Source organism: Poecilia formosa, unplaced genomic scaffold (genome assembly GCF_000485575.1).
Source record: "Poecilia formosa unplaced genomic scaffold, Poecilia_formosa-5.1.2 Scaffold58, whole genome shotgun sequence".
Classification (NCBI taxonomy): domain Eukaryota; kingdom Metazoa; phylum Chordata; class Actinopteri; order Cyprinodontiformes; family Poeciliidae; genus Poecilia; species Poecilia formosa.
The window spans coordinates 212,901-235,121 of record NW_006799997.1 but is presented as its reverse complement, the minus strand read 5'-3'; the positions used below and the strand labels follow the sequence as shown (position 1 = coordinate 235,121).

At 43.2% G+C, this 22,221-nt stretch overlaps 1 protein-coding gene across 4 annotated transcripts in view; it reads right to left on the bottom strand.

Moving 5' to 3' along the window:
- The window catches only part of LOC103139190 (nck-associated protein 5-like), a 126,856-nt gene that overhangs the window by 68,872 nt on the left and 35,763 nt on the right, over positions 1-22,221 (bottom strand). For 3 of the 4 annotated variants that reach the window (XM_016672305.1, XM_016672302.1, XM_016672303.1), the window contains one exon: positions 14,249-14,322. In XM_016672305.1, the coding sequence (XP_016527791.1) occupies positions 14,249-14,322 (74 nt within the window). Of the gene's footprint in view, positions 1-1,116; positions 1,536-14,248; positions 14,323-22,221 lie in introns of those variants that run through there. The other variant, XM_007553690.2, reaches the window with a different exon arrangement.

Genomic DNA, 22,221 nt, shown 5'->3' with positions numbered 1-22,221 from the left:
ATAGACTGGGAAAGACGTTTCAACCTTTTATTAATAAAAGCTGATATCAAAATGCTCAAAGTTTGAGGTGATATTAACATCTATTAGCAATATTTGTTTACTAGCGATGGATACTACATATACTACTAACTTTAGAAACAAATGTTAGGTTCAATTAGCAATGAGTGCTAATCACTAATCACTACTATTTGATGCCTGATTTGTTTTTGTTTTCATTTGATTTTGGTTGTTTGACAGATAAAAACAAAATTCTTCTTTCTAGAAGTTTACAGGAATAACATTCATGGCTGACAGGTAAAGGGCATCCCACACATGGCTCCTCTTGTGAAGAGAAGCACCAGTTCCAAGCAACAAAAACAACCTAACTCCATCTCAAAAAAAACCACCACAGAATGGCATTTGTGTCTGGCATGTTGTCAACACCAGCCTGGGAGTCTAGATACCTCCCATACTCTCCCATGCCCTTATTTCTACACTCCCTCACAGTTCTGTTTTTAGAGATAACACAGTCAGCCAAAAATATCAAGACGGAGTCCAGGATCCTACTCTGCTATCCTTGGTGTGTTTGGCTGCGAGCATCCCATCCCGCTGAGTCTGAGGGAAGACTTCACGTCATGCTACATTAATTCAGGAAAAAAGTTCATGAGATGACCATTACATAGGGACCATCATCATGCACAGTCCCAGCCATTTACCAGTACACACATCCTGTTCAGATGCTGTCATTTCACTGTGGGATTAGTGTGCCGGACTGAAAAACTTAATCTGCCTCAGAGAGAGTGGAAGGGAAACAAAAGGAGCAGAAGGAAGGGAAACGAGCATTCCTGCAGATTAAAATCCACTGCAATGACTGATTGTCTTTCTTAAAGAGAGCTGCTTCCTTCTGCTATCAATCAGAAGTGAAGAAGTTTAACCCGACCCCACACTGTCGCAACAGGACAAGCCTCCCCCCACAAATGGCTAACAGCGATCATTCTGAGTGAAATATGCAGAATGAGACTAATGTGCTCCTCTGACTGTGCAGGATCGACCTACATGGCAGTAAACTCTAGCTGTTGCGTTTTCCGTAACGCAGTTCAGTCATGCCATGTGTGCTGATGACAGCGGGCTCCTTACCCTGCTGGAGAGGCAGCATCCTGGTGCATTCAGATGACACGCATGGTAATCCAGCAGCACACTCTGCTCCTGCTCTGCAGCTGCTCCCCGCCGATCCGCAGATGATAAAGTTTACATCCACAATGCAGCGTCTCTCCTCTGATGTCCTCTGCCCTCCCCGTCTCCCACAGTCTGCCGGTGAAGAACGACTCTCCTCGACTCTCCTCTCTGCTGCTAACACACTCCCCCTTCAACGCCGAGCGCCGTCCCTCCACCCGCCCATCCAGCCTGCTGCCTCTATCTTTCCTCTCTGAATATTTCTCTCCTCAGTCCATCTCCTGCTCCGCTCTCATTCTGCGCCTGCCTCGGACTGCGGAGACTGTGTCCCTCCTCTCTGGGCTTACAGGACGTCTGACATGTGTTCAGGGAGAGGGCTACTGCTCCACTGCCCCTCCGAAGGTGGCTCTGTCCTCAGGGGAGGAGAAGCCAGGTCGGGGTGGGGGTTGAACACAGAGGGAGGAGTTTTTTAGGGGTGACAGCAGTGTGAAGGGGGTAGGGGGACTTAAACTCCAAATAGGGGACATGAAGAGACAAGCAGCAGCCAGCTTGTAATGTTCAACTCAAGAGTCTCAGCCTCAACATTGGCCTCGTTTACTAATGATTCCAAACTTTACACGCCTTTATGTGTCTGTAAGCCTGTGTAAATAAAGATGCTGGAAGGTTGTTCCTCCGGATCTGTTGAGTTCCTGTTCTCAGGTTGTTCGGATCATGCCCTTGTTCTGCTTTCTAGTCTGCTTGATTCCTGTTTTACTTTGGTACATCAGTTTTTTTGGTTTCAACTCAAACGGTTTCACTTCGTCTTTTGTTCATCAGGTTTCCTTCCTTTGTGAGTTTTGCTGGAGGAAGCCAGTTTCCATCCTGGACGAGTATGCTACGACCAAATTGACTGCATAGACTGAACTATCTTGAGAAGAATGCTAGAAACTAATAGATCATTGAACTTTGGCAAGTAGCCTATGACGATCCCCTAATGCTAACCCACCCAGAGATAGATGTGGTTTATGAAGTCCTGTTCAATGTTGTCAGAAAAGAAGAAGAAAAAAAAAGGAAATGCATCATCATCAGATGTTGGCACTACACATGGCTGTGATAAACAGAAAGCAGAGGCTGCTTAACAGCATGGACTAAATATCTCGGAGTCCTCCACTCTAAGCTGGAGGTTTAGATGTAGAAATTTCTGAGCTCTTGGTGCCTCTGGTAAGGCACAGACCTACCAGTAGATAGGAGAGTTTGTACATTGGAACTTACACAAATGTATTTTGTTTTTGTTTTTTGTTTTTTTGCAGAGAAAATGTTGATGGAAACATGGCTGGTGTTACCATCATGTGAAAAGGCATTTGAAGATTAAAGTGCCAGAATCTTTTTTTTTTTTTTACAGTTTTCAGTTTTTTACTGATCTGTTGATGTCAGAGCTGCAGATGAGGCTTTAAATGTCTTTTACAGTACTGACTACTCCACCCAGCCTCATGGCCTCAGGATGAGTGTAGACTAGACATAAAACATACAGTTCACAAGCCTTTGTTTATCCCCGGAGTATTCAGGCTGAACAGGTTTGGGGGTTTAAGTATATTAGCTTAAAGGTGGAAGAGAAGAAGATAGCTAGAACAGCAAAGAGACACTGCTGATTTGAACGTATGCATGTGTACAACGGTACATGTGGAAGAAGTCCAGTATTTTCTTAAGCTTTATTGTTTCTGATGGAACCATATCACATTGAACTTTGGGTTGAAACATCCAGTGATTGCTTACTGGGTCAAATTCAGACATACTAGTGTCAGATGCAACTCTACATCTGAGTTTGGTCTCAGCTTAGCACCATCTTACAATGTGACAGTTTTAGTGTAGTTTAAGAAAATTTACTGGAAATGTTCAGAAAAAAAATGTGTTTTTTTTTTTTGTTTTTTTTTGTATACTAATACGAGTAATGCTAAAATATTTGGGCAAAGTTGGACAGTAATCTTTTTGTATTTCCTTAAAAATCTAGGGATAACAAATAAAACTATCACCACATTGTGGGAACATTTTGGTAGAAAAAGCACAGAATCAAGCCAAGAAATAGAAAATAATGATTTTAGGACAGCTCTTAGAAATATCAAGTTTCAAATCAGTCTCCAGTTTTATGACCAGTTATGAGGCAGCCTTGAGGAGCCAAAGAAGACGAACAGTTCCAAACAACGCAAAGCTCCAGCTTTACTAATTCCAGTGTCAGGTAGGTGAGGCGGCTTCAGGCTGTTAAATGATCTGACAGGCACCTTGTCTGAAGCAAACACCGAGCTTTGGGCTGAGCACCACCACACAAAAAGAAGGCAGTGACGAGGGAACAGATAGGGACAACCGAGGAAGAGGTTGAGATCAAGGGAGCGAAGGCCAGAAAGGACAGACAGAAGTGCTTGGGTCTGCCTGGGTTGAGTAGCTCCGGCCCATCTGCCACAATCACAATCAGTCTCAGCTGAACGGCTGTGACAAACTGCAGCCTGGAGCCAGCAGTTTCTACCACGCAGGACGCCTACAAGAGCCCAGAGACAGGAGGAGAGGGGGATGAAGAGGCAAGTGAGTCAGGAAAGGGGATAGAGGGGGTGGCTTCCATTGTCTGCTCCCCAATAGGACCAGTGAGAGAGGGGGCCGGCCACCGGACGGGTGAAAGGGGGAATTAAAAGGGTCTGGGTGACAGGAGCACTCGGCTAAAAGGGGAGAATGAAAGGATGGGGCTGACTTAGAGCCCCACATTCACTGTCACTAATGTCTTCAATGAACAATGACACCAACCATGAGAGAAGGAGCGGGTGGAGGAGGGAACCCTCCACCGTGGAAAGGTACACCAGCTTTAACGACCGACGAATGATCAAAAAGTTCTGTCATGTTTGCTTTCAGATGAAGCCATTCATCATCATGAAACCCAAAGATTCATGATGCCGGATTATTGCAGACGTGACCAAAGATGCCATGTAATTGTGTAAATCATACGCACAGCTGGTTTGGTGCAGTGAAATCTGAATATAGAGCAAGCATGATGTGATTTTCAAAGCAGGTGGTCACCAATTAGACACCATTGTCCCATCGGAGTAAGAAAGACAAATGGAGGACTGAGTCAGCACTAACATATATAAATGCATCATAATGAAGAAATATTGAAGGGGGTCTTCTGCTCTAATTTGATCAAAAATGAGCGGAGAGTTGTTGAGCAATGGCTCTGGTCTGCAGACCGACAAAGACACTTCCATGGATCAGGGTTAGGGTTGGGATTAGGAGTGAGTGTGTGGGTTTATACTGGAAATGCTAAAGTAATGAGCAGCTTCGTGCATATAAGCGCTACTAAAGCCTCAGCATGGAGTGGCTACATTGGTGTGCTGGTTGTGGTTATGTTTAGTCAACAGTAAAGCGCCGTAACAATACGAGTCCACGCCGCTTCTGCAGCGTCTCTGATGTGTGCGCCGAGTGATCTGCTGAGCTCATTAAGGCTTCGCTTATTGCTCTGCCAGGGGTGTCAGTGACAGATTCCACTGTTTGGAAACACACAGTCGCCCACACAGCCAGCCTGGCTCCACCACTGTCACACACACCCACACTCACACACACACTGAGGCCAGCATTCCACATGGACGAGTGCAGGGAAGGAGGCAGGACGGTGCTGGGACAGTGACTGGAGGATTGATATGAACTTGTAATGTTGTGGAGGGTGGTCTGAGATAATGGGACGCGGGTCATGGGGGAGTGTGATTGTGAACGAGCAGGTGTCAGCACCTTTGAACCAGTGAAAGCGCTCTTTCTGCAGGGAGCTGGCATGTTCTCCAATGACTGCTAGCTTAGTTGGTCTCTACATTGTCCTTAGGTGAGAGTGCATCTCTATGATGAACTAGCAAACTATCCAGAGTGAACCCCATCTTTCGTCCAATGACCGCTGGAGATAGGTACCAGGACCCTGCATGGACAAATGGGTATGGTAGTACCATATGTCGACATTGTTGATGTCCAAAACAAGCCAAAGACTTGAGTTGTCAATAAAATGTTCATATGTTGCTTCTAAGCAGGCACACAACCTTGTTATCTTCTGTATTCTGCTTTTGCTTGAAGTGAAGAAAAGTTTAAAACTTTCACCCAACATCCTGCTGGCTGAGACGTATTTTCCTCAATGGCATTAATCTCCTGCAGCTTGATCACAGATGAGTGATTCTCCCATCCCCCGGTTTGATATCTCTGTCAAGGTGTGTATTCTCACTCAGATATTCATCACTCAGGAGGAGAGCAGAGTCCTTTGTTTGGCACCCCAAAGATGATTCTGACAAGAATTTGTGATAAAGGAAGAGGTAACCTGTGGTTTCAATCTATCCAGGAGATATGGAGCTGTCAGGCAGAGAGGAGTTTAGGGGGAAAAGGGGTGGGAGTTATGTCTACATCAAGACAAGCCGAGGAAATGCCAGACTTTGGAGAGGCAGCATGTTTGTTTACCCAACAGAAGGAAAAACGCTAAACATCCAGACTGATGCAAATTATAAGATATCTGGCGGAGCCCCTCCGGAGATTGCCGCATGCGTGTTCATGAGCGGCTGAATTTGTGTGTGTGGTAACTTCTTTGTGGCAAGTTGAAGTGTGCGGTACGAGGAAGGCGATAATGCGCTCCGGTCATGTTTCATTAAGCAGGGTGATGGGGGGCCGGGATGAGGCAGAGGATGACGGAGGTCCAGCGAGACTCTGTCTTCCTCTGCCTGGATCTCAGGAAATGCCTTGAGTCATTAATGGCTGGGAGGAGATGGATTAACACAGATACGGCTAATCTCTAATTAAACTCATATCTTGAGGATTCCTAATTCCTCCTGTAGTTGTATGTAACAGAGAGTGAGAGGAACCACAGTCTGGATTGGACTATGAAGAGGTCTGACAGGGGCAGTATGTTAGACACCTGAACTTTATACGACTTACACATAGTATCTTTTAAAGTTCCAAAGATTTGTGTTGGATTTCTATGCAAACAATTAATATGCAATTATTGGTCCATAGCCCTCATTTATTTAACACCACGAGCATCAGATGTGACAAAGTCAACCTTTCAGGGAATACCACAAACATCTTCACCAGGTTGTACTTTTGTAGTTCAGGCTTTTTTGTACCCAAACTTTTGCAGCTACTGTATGTCCAGTTTCAGCTTAATTTTGTGTCAATTCTTACCTTCCTTGTGGACATTTCATCCCCTTTAGAGCAGTGTTTTCCAACCCCGGTCCTTAATCACAAACATGCCCCACATATTTTAGATGTTTCACTGGTTTGAGACACATGATTCAGATGATTGCAGTTCAATAAAAGCCTGTTAAAAAGCTATCAATTTGAATTGCGTCTGATTGAAGCAGGGAAACATGTAAAACATGCTGGGCAATGTGACTTGAGGACCAGGGTTGGGAAACCGCCTTAGAGAACCTCTCTAACCTCCCTATAATCTGGTATGTTAAAGGACTCAAAGCGTAAAGTAACAAAGTCGACAGAACAATTAGCAAACAAGAGCCACAAACTTTCAGAAACTAGAGTTATTCTACCAAAAGAAGAGTCAGTAAAACCTGTTTTCATTCTTCACCTTTTCCCAACCATTTTGTTGTTGATTTCACACATTTTCAGGCTCTTCCTGTTTCCAATGAGAGCCTGGGGGGCCCTGGGGTGGCCCTGAGCCCGAATAGCGAGGATGCAGCCACTGTGACTCCCACCAGCCAAAACTATCAACAAGAGCAGCACACGAGCTGGATCCTGCTTATCACACACTGAGGATGTTTTTACAGAACACCCATCGGTCCAAACAGCTGCTTCAGCTTCAATAGGCCTCAAACACGATCACCCAAATCAGAGGATCTCAGGTTAATAGAGTGTTGAGGCTAACCTGCATTCAGCCAGACACACTGTCTGAAATCAGATTAAAACTTTGCCATTCTCCATCAGTGTGTCATTAAAGTACAAATTCTTCCCACAAGGCATCAAACAAGCAGCTGATAACTCATTTTAAGGAAACCCAACAACTGTAATTACAGCAGGGATTAAACAAGAGCCCAGTGGAAAAAAAAAGAAAAAAAAGAAAAGAAACGGCTCTTGAACACGGCTAATTTCTTCCAGGAATGTAGACAATGCTCTATTGAGTCCTAAATCCGACAAAAACATGTCGCAAGTTGTTTCGAACCCAACATATAGAAGCTGCGCAACCACTAATCACAGAGGTTTTTTTCTGTCTGGGAAACAACAGAGCACACACATCTTTACATGACTGCAGCACTACAGACCTGCCTTTACTCTAGGCACTTGTTGTAATTTCCTCTAAATTAACCCGCTAGTTCGTACATTAGTAAGAAAAATAACACTTGGAGAAACAGACTAAAACATTTTCTCGTTTAATTATGAATTAGATTCCATAAAACCGGTTGGTTTTCTGGGCCATAGAAAGTACTCTTGGCTCAGTCTCCATAATTAACTGAAAAAAACAAAACAAATAAAGCTAATGCACCCATTAACTTTTATACTTCAAGGTTTTTGTTGTAGAAAACACCAAGACTGGAAATACAACCTGAGAAGCTGGGATACCTATCTGACGCGCTATTGGCTGGTGTTTTCCAAGCAGCCAATCCAGAAGCTGCATTCATTTTTCTTAGTGCTGATTGGCTGAACCCCATAAAGTGGAGATAAGGACGACTGAATATGTCAGTTTTTACTAAGACAGTTTCCATAGTGTGTGTTATTGGATATTAAGGTATAAGTGGTATTTGAACTGTTAAAATATGCAGTTAGATGTGATTTTCGAGGCTGTTTGTATCCTTAAATAAGGACGTAAAGAACTGTAAAGCTCAATGTCAGCAGAAACATCCGCACACACTGTATGTTTATTCACTTTTATTAAAGGAAAAATCAATATGGTTATCAGCTTTTGTCATATTATACTAAAATAAGAATCTGTAGAGTCAAAATTTCTAAACCCATGTTGCCAAATTAACCTTATTTTGATCAGTTATATGTTTAAGAATGGTTTTTGAGTTAGTTTGCTACAAATGTATGGAAACTGAGTTGATTTTAACATTAGTGTTATGAAGCCCAATAAAGACAACTGAGCAAACAGTAGGTATTGATAACAGACTGTTATCAGTCTAAATGATTTTATCTCTTTTTTCTTGTTTTTAAATGAATATTTAACAAATCTTTAATAAACCAAACGGCGTGGTGTGTTTGTGTGTTGGGGAGAGGCAGCGGCATGCATGGGAATGCCAGCCCTGCCTCTGAGGACGACCTTGAGGGATCATCAGTAAAAGGCTTCATTAAGCCTTTCGATTAACCTCTGCCTCTCCCGAGCGCCGTTAAAAGCGAAGCGGCACTCTGACGGCGCCCAGACGCCGCCCATGAATCCTCAGCTGGCGGCATTTACGGGACCGCCGAGTAGTGGGCTGGAGGGCGAGGAGACCCCCGGCTAGCTGCCGCCGCAGCTGAACGGTAGCTGGCGTTAATTAGAGGAGGCGAACGCTGCTTCAAATTTAGCGCCCACAAGCTTTAATCAAGCTTTTCATTAGGAAAAACCCAGAGAGGTTCCTCCAGCAGCGGAAACGACTTCCTGTGACTGTTCCTGTCAGATATCCGGGCTGGGCCATAAAGCGACCTCCAGCAGACGGGTTACACTCACTTCCCAGGCCACAGCGACGCTCTGGGAGCAGGGCTGCTCCTCACAGCCCAGTGGGACCAAACCAGATCAGACAACTCATCTAGCTAAATCAGTAAACGCCTGGCGGTCGCCACGGCAACGCACAAGTCCTGGTGGGGAACCCGGTCTTTATCAGAACCGGCACGGAGTCGACTTATGAACCTTTCATCTGACTTAAACTGCCCCCCTGAAACATTAGTCATACTATATGCTCACACACAGACATGTTTTACTCAAATTCTAGCTGAATTGTCTGACTTTTATTCATAAAAGGAGATCTATTAAGCAAAATTTATATTTTGAATGTCCTTACATTTGAATTTCTGCTGCCTCCAAATGCTAATTAATGTCCAAGCATTAATTAGCAATCAAAAAGACAAAAACAGCCATCTCTGGCAATAAGTTTGTTTTTTTGGGTGTCTGGAAAATAATACATTTTAAATATTTAAAGAATTTAACATCACAAATCAGCAAACACCGCCTGTTACCTAGCAACACGTTTGGTCAATTGGTTTCGTATGCGCTGTACAACAGCTGCTGGAAAAGACGCAAGTTTTGTTGTCAACTTGCCATGCTGCATCTTGGTTGGCTGTGCAGGAGGCTCCACTTCTGCTTTTCAAATATGAACACTTGTATAGTTGTGATTCTCTTTGCAGACTTTTTCACGAACAAGTGTTAACACTGAGTTGGGGGCATGGCCAGGAGCAGCTTATTTGGATTTAACGGGGCAGAAGGCCCTTAAACAGCTCAACAGAGGCAGAGCTCAGCAGACTGAAATCTCATTATTTAAGAATGATTTTGTGGAAAAAAATTTAACGAACCTGTTTTGACAGCCCTATTCTAATTTGTAATAGGCCACCTCTAAGAAAATGTGAAATTCATGTTTTATTTTCAAATTGCTCTCCTTTGTGTTCACTCAAATAAAAGATCATAACTCATAACTCAAAAGCTGATGTGAGTTTCTATGTGTTTGTGTGGCGCAGTAAGACGAGTAGAGACTGGATCGAGGTAATTAGTGTTGATTAAAACGATTATGGCCTGAAAACTCCTGGATTAAGAGATTAAAGGTTCTGTGAGAATTTGGGTCAGAAGTGGAACCAGCTCTGGTTCTGACCAGAACAGGATGAATGAGCTGAAATATTGATCTGTTTGAAGGCAAACGTCTCTAGTTTCACCAATAATCCCTGTTGGAAGCAGCTCTGAACATGATAGATAGATTATTGATCAGCAGATGCTGTCTCTTTGTGTTTGGGCTGCAGCTGGCTGCATTTCCAGCTGAGGCCCCAGTCCGCCAAGTATTCATTCTGCTCTGCTAGGTGTGGAGGAGGTCAAAGGTGAATGCCATCTGAGAACCAGGCAGGTGAGAGCCCGAACCGGCAGCGCCGGAGCCGCTGACCCACTAAAAACAAGGTCAGAACCAGGAGCCAGCTCAGAGCGGGGACACACCAGAGGAGGAAAATATCCAATCTGCATTGTTTTAATCCACTGAAGATTACACAGTCAGGGTGGCTTGACGCAGCAGCCTGCCAGAAAGAGGTCATCCCGGCCCGTCACGCTTTTCAGCCATGCTGGCGCTTCCATATGCGTCTGTCACTCAGCATGAGTCTCCAACAATCACAATACGTCCATCAGAAACTCAATACAGCAAAGACAAATGTCATCGTTTCAAAGTTAACTAGGGCAAACGCATGATGAATACCCACAATCCCTGGTGCAACCTTCCTTGGATGTTTTGTCTGATGTTGCCAAATTTGGATCTGCTCCGTCCGACGTTGACACGTCACTGTGGAGCTTTTGTGCGTCTGACGAGGAAGTGGCGGCAGTGAATGGAGCAGGCGGGAGAGGCCCAGATGGGTCCCACTGGGGTTTTGTTCTTCGTCGAGCAGCGATGCAGAGAATCCATCTGAACAGGGTTCATGGCGGAAGAGACGGCGCAGATGTTCCCCATGCTCAGTCAGAGCTAAAGGAAGGGACACTAACAGGGACAGCACCTAAAATTGTCCCTTTTCCTGGAAATCTGGAATTTCTTTGCTAAAACCAGAAATTAAACCAACTCCACGACTTTTTCTAGTCCTAAAGTTGATCAACAATTAGCACCAGGGAACCAACTCTGAATTCTCTCCTGGAAATCTAGAACTAAAGTTGTGCAAACCAAATAAAAGAAGCAACACTGCAACTTCCCCTGGAAATCCAGACTTCCTGTAGATGTCAAGGTAAAGTACCACAAAAAAGGAACCAATTATTTCAAAGTTTTACAGTTACGTGGACAAAGGTTCCAGAAAATGAGCTATACTAGAACACTGCATGGAAAAGTTTGCAATTTCTCCTAGTAATCTATATTTACTAAGCATCTGTGGTTGCATCAACATAAGTTACAGAAAAGCCAACTAATCTGCAATAACTCCTGGAAATATGTGTTTTCTTTCAGTATAAAGTTGCTTAGACTGAAATACCACGAAAAACTCAGAAATTTCTTTGAACAATCTGTCTTAAACTAAAGGAAAATTTACAATTCTCCTAGAAATCAATCAAGGCAAACACAGCAGAAAATGGAAACAATTCTAAAATATCTCCAGAAAATCTTGAGTTTTTAGATATGAAGTTGTGAAAAAAGCCCCAGAAAAAGAAACCAACTCAGACATTCTTTCTTGAAATGTTTTGCTGAATAAAATTTGCTAAATAAAAGACTCAAGTTTCTCCAAGAAATCTACAGTCTCGATTTAAAGATGCTTAAACCAGAGTACTATAAAAATTAATTTGCTCCATGATTTCTGATGAAAATGTAGATTTCTCCCAGATCTGAAGTTGTGTAAAGTCATAAGCACTTAATGGGTGTTGTCTACTAGTGTGAAAGTGGCCAATAATATAGCACAATGAGTGATATGAATGCCCCAGGTCAAAAGGTCGTGGCAGAAGGATGCGGGGAACTGGAGGAATGTGAGGGCTTCTTTTTCACCCCTTGACGGATTGATGGGGCCCATATTCCTAGGGGTGGAGAGAGACATGGACGGCGTAGAGCAAAGTGCCGCCTAATGAGGGAAGAGGCTTTCTTTTTCACACGACGTTGTGTTTTTGCCAAACAAAGGCCTTTGTGAAGTCATTCATCAGCGTCACTCCATCTGAATCAAACAGCGCCGGAGAAGAAACGGGAACAAACCCTTCGTGGTTGGTATGTTCTGTTTTTTCTAAAAACTGTGCATCAAAGACTCGTGGCTTTCAAAGTGACGACAGTGGGTTTGTTTACTATCTCTGATATGATTGCATCTCAGGAGCGCAGAATCTCCTTAAAGAGTTGTCTGCCACCGCACTCTGACAGACAAAAGCAGCTTTGTAGATAGCGCTTCCCTTTAGGCAAACCAGTTTAGTCATGCTATGTCAAACAGCACCATTATGTTGGACCCCTGGTGTCTGCAACAAGTAGGCACGGAGAAAAATGTATAAAACTTTAGTTTGAAGAAGAATGTTTTCAGAACACCACTCAACTCCTTGGCCTGAGTTAGACTTTACCTGAAGGAAACCTTCTTTCATTAGAGAAGATAATTCCAGACACAGGACTCTTACCTCAACACAATCTTCCCAGCCTTTGTGAAGGCTACCATAGGTCATGAAGACACAGAGTCATGAAGGTTAGGAGCCTCAGTTGCAGCATGGATGATTGTATACCTAAAGTCAGTCTGGCTTTAGTGTTAGCTTAGATCAACAGGAACACGAGGCCAACTAGATGAAGATTTCTACCTCTATTTACTTCAGGGTTTCCCCCAGAAAACCTGCCAAGCCTGGTGGCAGGGGCTCTAGGGCATCCAGCAGCCTATTGTGTTACTGAGTTAAAAAATGCTCAAAGTGGACAGAAAATTTGAAAATATCACTGGTTAATTATGCGTTATTGGAAAACTTTAACAATACCTTAACACCAACTATAAAGTCTTTATAGACTTTATAGATTTTTTTTGATAATGTTTTGCCCTAACCATAAGGCAAACATTATCAAAAGACAATTAAAATAAAAGTAAATTATTTGCACTTCAGTTGTTTCATACTAATATATAATAAATAAACAAACAATGTTTAGCCTGGTGGGGGTGCAAGTAAAGCCTGGCAGCCCGCCAGGCTTCTAATACACTGGGGGAAACCCTGAACCTCTATAGGACTCTCCACTGACCAGGAATCAATTAGTGACTTTTAAACTTTAAAGTCCTGTTTATGAAGTGTTCCACTCCCCTAATATACATCGAATCACTGGTAAAAACTAGACTGTTGAATTAAATCTAATTCAAATTGTGTTTTTCTCCAAAAGTAGCCCAAGTGTGGGATTGTCTGTGACCATATAAAAAAGCTTAAGCATAAGTGTTGCCTGTGCCTAAACAGACTCAAATAAGAAGAGAAATAAATCAAAATGCAAAACATAAGAGTTCCAAGTGAGATTTGTATGACTTCTGGGGCAAAACTGTAAGATCTGAGTGTTTCCATCAGGCGTTGTGATAAAGGTAGACATCTGTCATCTGCAGTCAACCACTGGGTTTACTGCACACTAAACAAGAACACCCAGTTGCCCTGGAGTGGGGAATAATTAATTTTAGAGGTGCCAGACGATGGTATTTGCACCCCAGTTAGGGGTCATTTGCTGCCTTCTGTTAAGGGATTTATGGATCTGTCCTGAACTATACTAAAAAGACTCACATTACCTAATAAAGGTAAAATTCAAACATTGTTATTGATGGGACTTCCAGCGATGTTGTAGTTTAGTCTAATGGCTTGGTACAAGTTCATGGCTCTGAAAGCTTTTGGTCTGGAAGTACGACCACAGGTCAGCTCATGCAGAAACATTCTGGTCATTCTAAGTAGCCATTAGGTCACAAAGGGGGTCCAGAAAGCGGGGCACCAATGACTTCAGGGTCATTCCTTTACACATCGCTTCCTTTTTCAGGGGGCTGTCCTGGCCTGGTAAATGGGCTGGTCAGCGGTCATCCACCCCCTCACCGAGCCACCTACCCTGAGACCTACATCCCCTTCTGTCCAGCCCCTGGCCCTCTCTGCTCACTCAGGGAGAAAATTACTTTGAGCTGGGGGACACAGCTCCATTGAGGCAGTGAGAGGTTGGTACAAAAGAGGGCGAAGTTTAAAAAATCGTCTCTTTCTTCTGTCGTCATTGGAAGAGCCGGGATGCTCGGAGCGCGGAGGGGACAAGGTCATTAGATTGGCATCTCCATAAGCTCTTCATTCCCATTGTCTGGACAAATCTGCTCCAATAGCTCCTCCCTGAGAAACGTCCCGCTCGACCCAACAGAGGCTTTGTCTTCCACTTTCAGGGCCTTCCGGCGACAAAGCACATTTCTCAAGCGGAGCTACAAAGCTTGTCTGGCTCTCAGAAGAAGGCGACATTGTCCTGCTGCCGCTGGTTGGGGATGGATTACATCTTCCAGCAGTAAAACATCTGCTTACCTTCGGACATTTCGCCGCTCCTCCTCAAGCTGCTTCAGGAGCTCATCGATGCATTTGTTGGCGTCCATGTACTCCTGTCAGGAAGAGATGAGAGAGGTTTATGCGCATTAGTAACTTTTCATTCGTCCTCCTAAATCACGCTGCTAATAGAAAGTCTTCTGGAACAGGGACGGGGGGGGTTAACATTAGAGTTCCTTTCTTTGAGAGAGCAAATCCAGAAGCATCTTGGCGCAGCGTCCAAAGCCGGCCCCAGCTGTGTAATGTCATTTGGGAATAGCCTGCACTTACAAACCGTGTGCTACCGAGTTACAGGAATGAGCTGCAGCTCAGAGCTAAATGGGGAAAACAGATGTGAGAACTTCTGGTCTGTGGCCTAATGATTTGCCTTTTAGTGGTCTGGCTGTATAAAACAGGCGCTGGGGCTGTTAGCGTTAGAAAAAGGCCACCACACTTCAAACATCTGGCTTTTCACACATCCAGTCAGTTGTGACTTGATGCTGTCACAGCCGTCCAAGCCCAGGTTTGGGACTAATTAATTAGACGTTTGCTTGACGCGTCCCATGGGTGAGTGGTTATCTCGGGGGGGACAGATGCTCGCCATTGATTTCTGCTCATGAGAAACTGGAGAGTCCCGTAAAGAAATCGCACTCCAGTAGAAAAAGAAAACACTCATAAAGCCTTTATTTTTACATTTCCTGCAGCTCCCGCACCTCAGCTATTTCGCTTTGCTCTCAGTGTCAGCTGCCTAATTAGTGCCTGGCAAAAATAACTCCCTGTGAACTCATTCTTTGAAACAGAATCAACAGGAAAACAAAGCAGAAATGGCAACAGCGCATATTGAGTTTTCCTGTTGTCATTCATCAGAAGCACCAGGGTGCATAAGCTACTGGGTTCAGATGAGCATACTGACACCGACTGTTGTCTTTATTCCCATTTTTGATGTGGTACAAACATATTTTCACATAGTTATTTTCTCCAATTGTTACGGGAAATTAATGTACTTTGATGGGCTTAATGTATTCAAGGGTCAGTGGCTGTAAAATTTCCAGCCATTCTGAAAAGCATATTTTAATTGGAGAATTGAGAAGAAGGGAGATTAAATGGATTCTTAAAAGAAGTTACAGTAAAAGAAATAGAGCCTTTTAGCCATAAAACTACACATGCTCTTGTCACATATACCGTATCAGTCCACAGACAGCGGTTGGAACTGGTCAAGCTTTCCGACCGACCATGCCAACTAGAAAAAGCACATCCTGCTGGAAAACAGGGAAAAGCCCCGACCTTTTCTCGCAGCCTCACCTCCTTGGCATTTGTTTTATCCGATCCGATCTGTGACCCTTCATCTGGATTAACTGAGCCTTTTGGAAACAAGACGGTGCCCACCCATGCACCATGACCTAATCGTAGCTAAACATTCAGAGTGTTAGGGTTTTGCAAAGCTCCAAGAATGTAGCTGGCATTTTCGCATAAAAATCTAAGTGGGAGGTAAAGCCAATGTGTGGAGGATAAATAATTTGCCTGGAGTCGTGTTTGGGCTCATCCTGACCTCTGAGGCCCAACTGTACTTAAAGCGCTGCTGTTATCACCCCATGGGCTTTTTTTAACCTGTGGCCCTGAGAGCAAACTCTCACCAGGCCAGATGTTCTAAATACAGTAAGTTTTGTCTGTTTCTCCAAGGCTCCGTCTGGGACTGCCACTCCAATGCAGTCATCACCCAGCAGCTTCAGCCAGTGCCAGGGGAACATGCCAAAGACCCGGACCCCCTGCTGAGTGAAGGCCCAGCTGGGCTTTTAACCAAAACACAACAACAGATCAATGCCTCACAGCGTGGAGCGGAGTTTGCCAATATACGTCCAATAGCTTCTGAAAAATGACAACGAAATGCTGTTAACTGCAATCCATCATGACTTTTCAGGCTAATGTAACACATTAGCATGAGAAGTCATTCATGTTTAGCAGCAGCCTCAAGCCATCTGGTCATCTCTTGGTGCCAAAATGTAAATTATATGAAAGCCTGGTGACCATCAACTAAGTTAAGAAGGATAAGAAAAGAGTTACAATCAATGGTGGAGAAAAGATGGTTAACAAAAGATATTATGAGAATGAAATCATTAAGTTAGCCCTCCCACAGTATTAGTGTGATGTTCAAAAAGAGCATGGAAAATGTCATGGTCAGACAGTGGGGATGCGAAGTGTCGGTAACTGACGGTCTGACGGTCCCGTCAGACCGTCAGTTACCGAAACCACTCATCCACAAAAACCCCCCGCAAAAGCGCTCATGAGGTTGGCAAAATCCCGCCAGATCACACACAGAGTAAAAAACTCATGGGGTCTAAATGACCACATCTCTTATTAGACCGCTAGAGGGTTTGGTGAAATTCTGACTAAATCAACCAATCAGGAAATGAACAACTCAACAACATGTAACATGTAAGTTGTAGTTTGTAAAAAATGACGTAAAGTACAATAAAGTACCCTGTAACTTACTTGTAAGTTCAAGGAAAGCACTAGACGGGTACTCTGGTAGGCCCATAAAGCTATCTAGGTGGTTCATGTAAAATTCTGACGCAACTATGGGAAATTACTACTGTTAGATACTGCTACTATCAAATGTTGTGTAAGTTTTGAGTAAACTTTTAAAATTCTACCAAAAAGGAAATGCGAATTAGGCGTGTTTCCATACTGGTTTGGAGCAAGAACTTAATCTGTTAGTAAAGTACTGGCTGTATTATGGACACTTTCTAAACCGCAGCTTGTCATAACTTATTCTCATTTAATTAGCTGAATCTAAATAGTCTGTTTCCATCGACAGTGCAGTATTTCTGACAGATAAGTCCTAAATGTTTATAAGAAGCATGATGCTTTAGCGACTCCAGAAAGGGAACCTTGAGGGCGAAAGCCCCGAGTCTAGGGAAATATTTACAGGCCACATCAAAGTGCAGCAAAGCCGTGTAAGTCTGTGCTGTCATCAGGCAGACCTCTGCTAATGACAGGGCACTGAAATAATCCTCGGCACACATGGAGGAATGCAGGGAATGTCGCACGCCTGTGGTCGTGTGAGAACAGTGGGCGTTTAAAGGTGGAGATTTAAGGCAGGTCTAGATGTATGTAATGCTGCGCGTTATATCTTCAGCCGCGCATTATTTCTGACGGCTTTATGACTCCAGTGAAAGCCACACCGCTCCCCTGAGGACAGGTACTGCTGCTCAGACCACAATGAGCTAAATCCACTGACCTGAGACTTTATGGAAGGCATATTTCTTCGGACTGGTTCTCTAACAACTGCAGCGAAGCAGTTTGGCACCAAGAGCGCCGACCGTAATCACAGCTAATGAATTGGTTGGAAAACAGCTTTAAGTAATCTGAACTGGATGTAGAACAGCATTCCTGAATTCAGCTGAGAAAGTTGTGATTCAGGTCCACTCCTCTTTACAACATTGCATCATTGCTTGCAGGACTTAGCTTGGGCCTGGCTTTAGATGCTAAACAGATAGCATTAGTTTTGACTTTAGAGTCTTCCAAGATACAGAGGAGCTTATTGTTAACTGCATGTTATCTTTGACCTGTGGCTGCAAAAAAAAGTCACAATCCGTACTCCACCTAGCCTGACCATTGACTTCATACCTTCTGCTCAATTCTCATCTCAGGTCAGTGCTCTGTCTGGAATTTATTCCATGGATCTCGATTTCTCATAATTTCAACTGGACAGATCAGGGAACAGAAGAAGTTGTTTTAGTTTTAGCTGTGGCAGTGGAGGAACGAAGCCATTCAGTTCATGTTGGCCAGGGTTCCAAATGTCGACCAATTACAGTTGGAGCAAGAGGAATGTTTAAGACACGGACTGTCCAATTTGGTGCACACTATTTTCTTTAGGCTTCCTTCAGGGTTGAACTGGAGCATTAAATAAGTCACGGCCAAACGTTAGCGACTGGGTAAAATTGAGTTCAATCGATTCAAACTTCAACAAATTCCACGCCTCCAGGAAGCGATTGTTTCTAAGTAGCCGAGGGTCCAGATCCTCTGGACCAAGTGAAACGTAGACTACTGTCCACCACCATGATTGAAAGTTTTCCAAAGGACAGATGAGACCATCATGCTAACAGAGGTCTGACAGGATGGTCTGACCTTGCTGAGACCTCTTCAGTGATTACTGGCATAAATTATCCATTTATTTAATAATCTTTTCCTCTGTATGACAACAGATTTGTTTAAAATGCCTCAAAACCCCTCAGGAGATGTCTAAGCATCAACAGTTGCTTCTCTAAGCTCGTTGCTGATCCCATTTTTGAGTTGTCCGAACACACAAGACGATACTAAAGGTCTGGGTATGGGGTACAATTATGAAGCAGAACATTCAGCGTTTTGTTCATGTCTATAAATGCTTAGTGTTGACTTCAGAGGCTGAACTTGTTCCATCCTGATGGTTAATGTGTTTGTAATGTAAAGTTTACCATGTTTACGTTGATAATTTAACCCCCCCCCCCCCCACCTTCTGTCACTGCAGGGGTCCAACTGCTTCTTCTCCCTTCGGGAAATATGAAATATGAGCAGAACAAATGAACCTCTGGCTCCAATTCACAGGAGGATTGTTTTGGAAAGAAAGAACAGAATCAAACATGCAGATTTGACTGAACTCCATTCATGTAAGAATCATGATCCAGATTTATAAGTCATAAAACATCAAATGCATTATTCATTTATGAGTCAGAGCAAGTAATCCCACCCTAGCAGAATGTCTGGTTTGGATCTGGAGTGAAAAACGGTGGTGAACTGGCCGGGTCCTGTCTGTTTAAGAGGCGCTGAGCTCCCTCCACCACCTTGACGCGTCTGCAGATCAGAGAACCAACCAGGGAGTAGCCGATAAGACACGTTGTGGGAATGAGACCCTGTCCAAAGACAAGGTCAGGACCTTGATCCTCCCCAGCCTATCTCTGCTTCCCCTGCAGACCAACGACATGGTGCTCTGACCTCCTGGACCGCATCATTGAAAACCCGAGAGCTGCGGGTTTGACAGAAGGCTCAGATCCCACATGGGCCGCTGCAGGGCAAAGGTTACGCCGACAGACTGTAAGATTTCTCTCACGGTGTATGTTTTATGGCCTACTTAAGGATGCATTAGGACCGTGAGGTGTGGCAGATGTGCCAGTGTTGGTTTTGGTCTCCTGCCAGGCCACAGCTGCTGCGACGCAAGTCTCCGATGAGAAGCAAACTAATTTAATCAGCTGCAATAATAAAAAAAAGCATGCGTTAATGTAATTCATGACTGATCCAGTTTTAGGGAGGCCATGAACTAATCAGCCTGACTAATCGCCTCCTGCCTCTGTTCATATCAAGACGTATCGCTCAGCCTTGGTTAAATTCATTAATCTTATCTGAGGCTGCTGGTCATTCTTCACTCTCATCCCAATGACCCGGCCTCGCTCTATCAGCTCAGCGATCTGCCTTTCATATCCTCGGACCATGATAGTACCCATCACCCTCCTCATGCTAGATGTGGCGTTTATTGGTGCACAGGGCTTCCTCTGGGGTTAATGCGTGTCATTTCTCATTTGGATAAGGGAAGAAACCGCAATCTCCGTAGTGTTGGCGTCCGTTACAGATATGACGCCAGACGGTTTTATCGGGCACCAGCTACTGCATCTTCACAACATGACTGATTTGTATAATATTTATCTTTAATCTGTCATTTCAAAATCCCTGGAAGTATTGTATGCATTGGAAAAAAACAGCAACCTCCCAGCTGTTTTTCTTCCTTAATCCTCACTAGAGCATCAGATAACAGCCTCAACTCATGTTTATCTGGCACTTGACATTTTAGATACAGTAGAAAGGCCAAACAATGTATGTATGTATGTACAGAGCTGACCAGAAAGGTACAATTTTGTTCCACATTAACAACTTCTATTCCAATAGACTACTAGAGAAAAATGATTGAAATCGATAATATTCTAAGTTTGCAAAAAAAAATCCTAAAAGCCCATTTTACAATGAACATGTTACTGTCTACCTACAGTCAGTAGACAATTATTATTTTCATGATATGAAATGGAGGTAAAACATGGCATAGTGCCGTCTCCAGCTGATCATTTACCATATCAGGTATTCAGCTATTATGGATTCAGGACTCACTCTGCTGAAGGAAAATCTCCTGAGGTGAAGGAAAATCACCTCAGCTTTTAAAGCTTAGGTGATGTACAGTATGCTAAACAGAAGTTAAGCTCTAAACACTAAAAGAGAAAGGACTTTTTCTTTTGTCTCTATAAATACAAAATGAGATCTATAAGGTCTCACGTGTCTAATTTTGGAATTCTGAAAGGTCTTCCTGTGAGTTCTCCACCAGAGTGTCCAAACCACAAATTATTCTTCATTTGACCACCTTAATAAAAGAACAAACCTCTCTGAACTTCTGGAATTGATACAAGCCTTACAATTAAGGAGATATAAGTTAAGACAGAATAAAACATGCTAAGCTAACCTTAGGTAAGCTAAGCTGAAGTAAGACAAGCTATACAAAGATATGTTAACTTAGGGTAGGCTAAAATAAACAAAGTTAATAAAGTAGATCAATAAAAGGTAAACTAAGGTAAACGTGGCTGAAGTAAACAGTTCTTGGTAAAGCTAAATGAATATTTGAAAACAATTAAGCTAAGATAAAGCAGGGTAAGCTAAACTGAGCTAAGGAGAACTAAGCTATGGTAAAATAAAATAAAAAAATAAACACACTAGATATGATGAACTAGACTAAGCCAAAGTAAATAAAAATAGTGTAAACTTCAACCGAGCTAAATCCACAAACTAAACTAAGTTAAAGTAAGTTGAACTAACATAAGATAAACCAAGTTAAATAGTTCAAAAGACACCAACGTAAAGCAAAACTAAAAACTGAAATAATATAAGCAAAACAAAGTTAAAGTAACATAAGGTAAATTACGATAAGCTAAATGAAGCTAAGAAAAACTAAGCTAAGGAAAGATGTGATAAAAGACACCATGGTAAGATAAGCAAGACTAAACAAAACAAAGGTCAGAAAAGTTCAACTAAGCCTAACAATGAAGTTAAGCAAAGTTAAATTGAGCTAAAGTGAACTAAACCTAGAAACACAAAATTAGAACATGAAAAACTAAGCTAACTTACAGCAGGCTAAATAAGGTTCACAAAGCTAAGCTACAACCTAAGGAAAACAAAGCCAAGTAAAAAAAAAAGATCAAAAGTGAGCAGAGCTAAGATAAATCTAAAGTTAATAGTGTGTGAATGAATGAAAAGTTGCAAAAAGAGTTCAATTTGGATTCTTTCCACTGCATTTGTCAGCATTTTAGTGCTAAAGTCCAAAGCCCGATATTGAAGAACCATTCATGTAGTCAGGTTTCAAAGATCACAATCTCACTTCATGTTAGCGAAATTAAGGAGTCTTTGGAGAGATGTAAAAACTTTCATCAACCCTTAACAACGCTGAAGTTGCTGAGTTTTTCAGATGAACTGTTCTTTGAAACAAAGAATTCTAATAGAAAGGACATAATACTCTTGACAACAGAATAATGTGTCCAAATAACGTTGAATAGGAGCAGAGGGCTACAGTGGCTGACTGTAATGGCACACAGGGGCCTCATTGAGTTGTGGATGTTCATGTAACCAATGCCTCCAGTGAGCAGGATATTCTTCATCTGACTACCTGGCCAACAGCGAGGTGTGTTCAGGCCACAAAAGGCCCCCTGTTCATCATCCAGGGTGAGTTCCAGCAGCTTGGGTTATCTGATGTGTCTGGTCCAGCCAGCACCTACAGCCCGGCCCAGCCCAAACATCAACACCTCGCCACCGACAGGAATCCAGATCCCTCCGGATTATCTTTCCAAACATTAAGATAGGCCCTCTGTTTGGGCTCCTCCTCTGCAGGTTGGGTTGACAGAGTGGGCCATTCATGCCTGTTGGGAACAGGGCAAAGCTGTTTGTGAGGGAATGAAACTCATCAGAGCTGA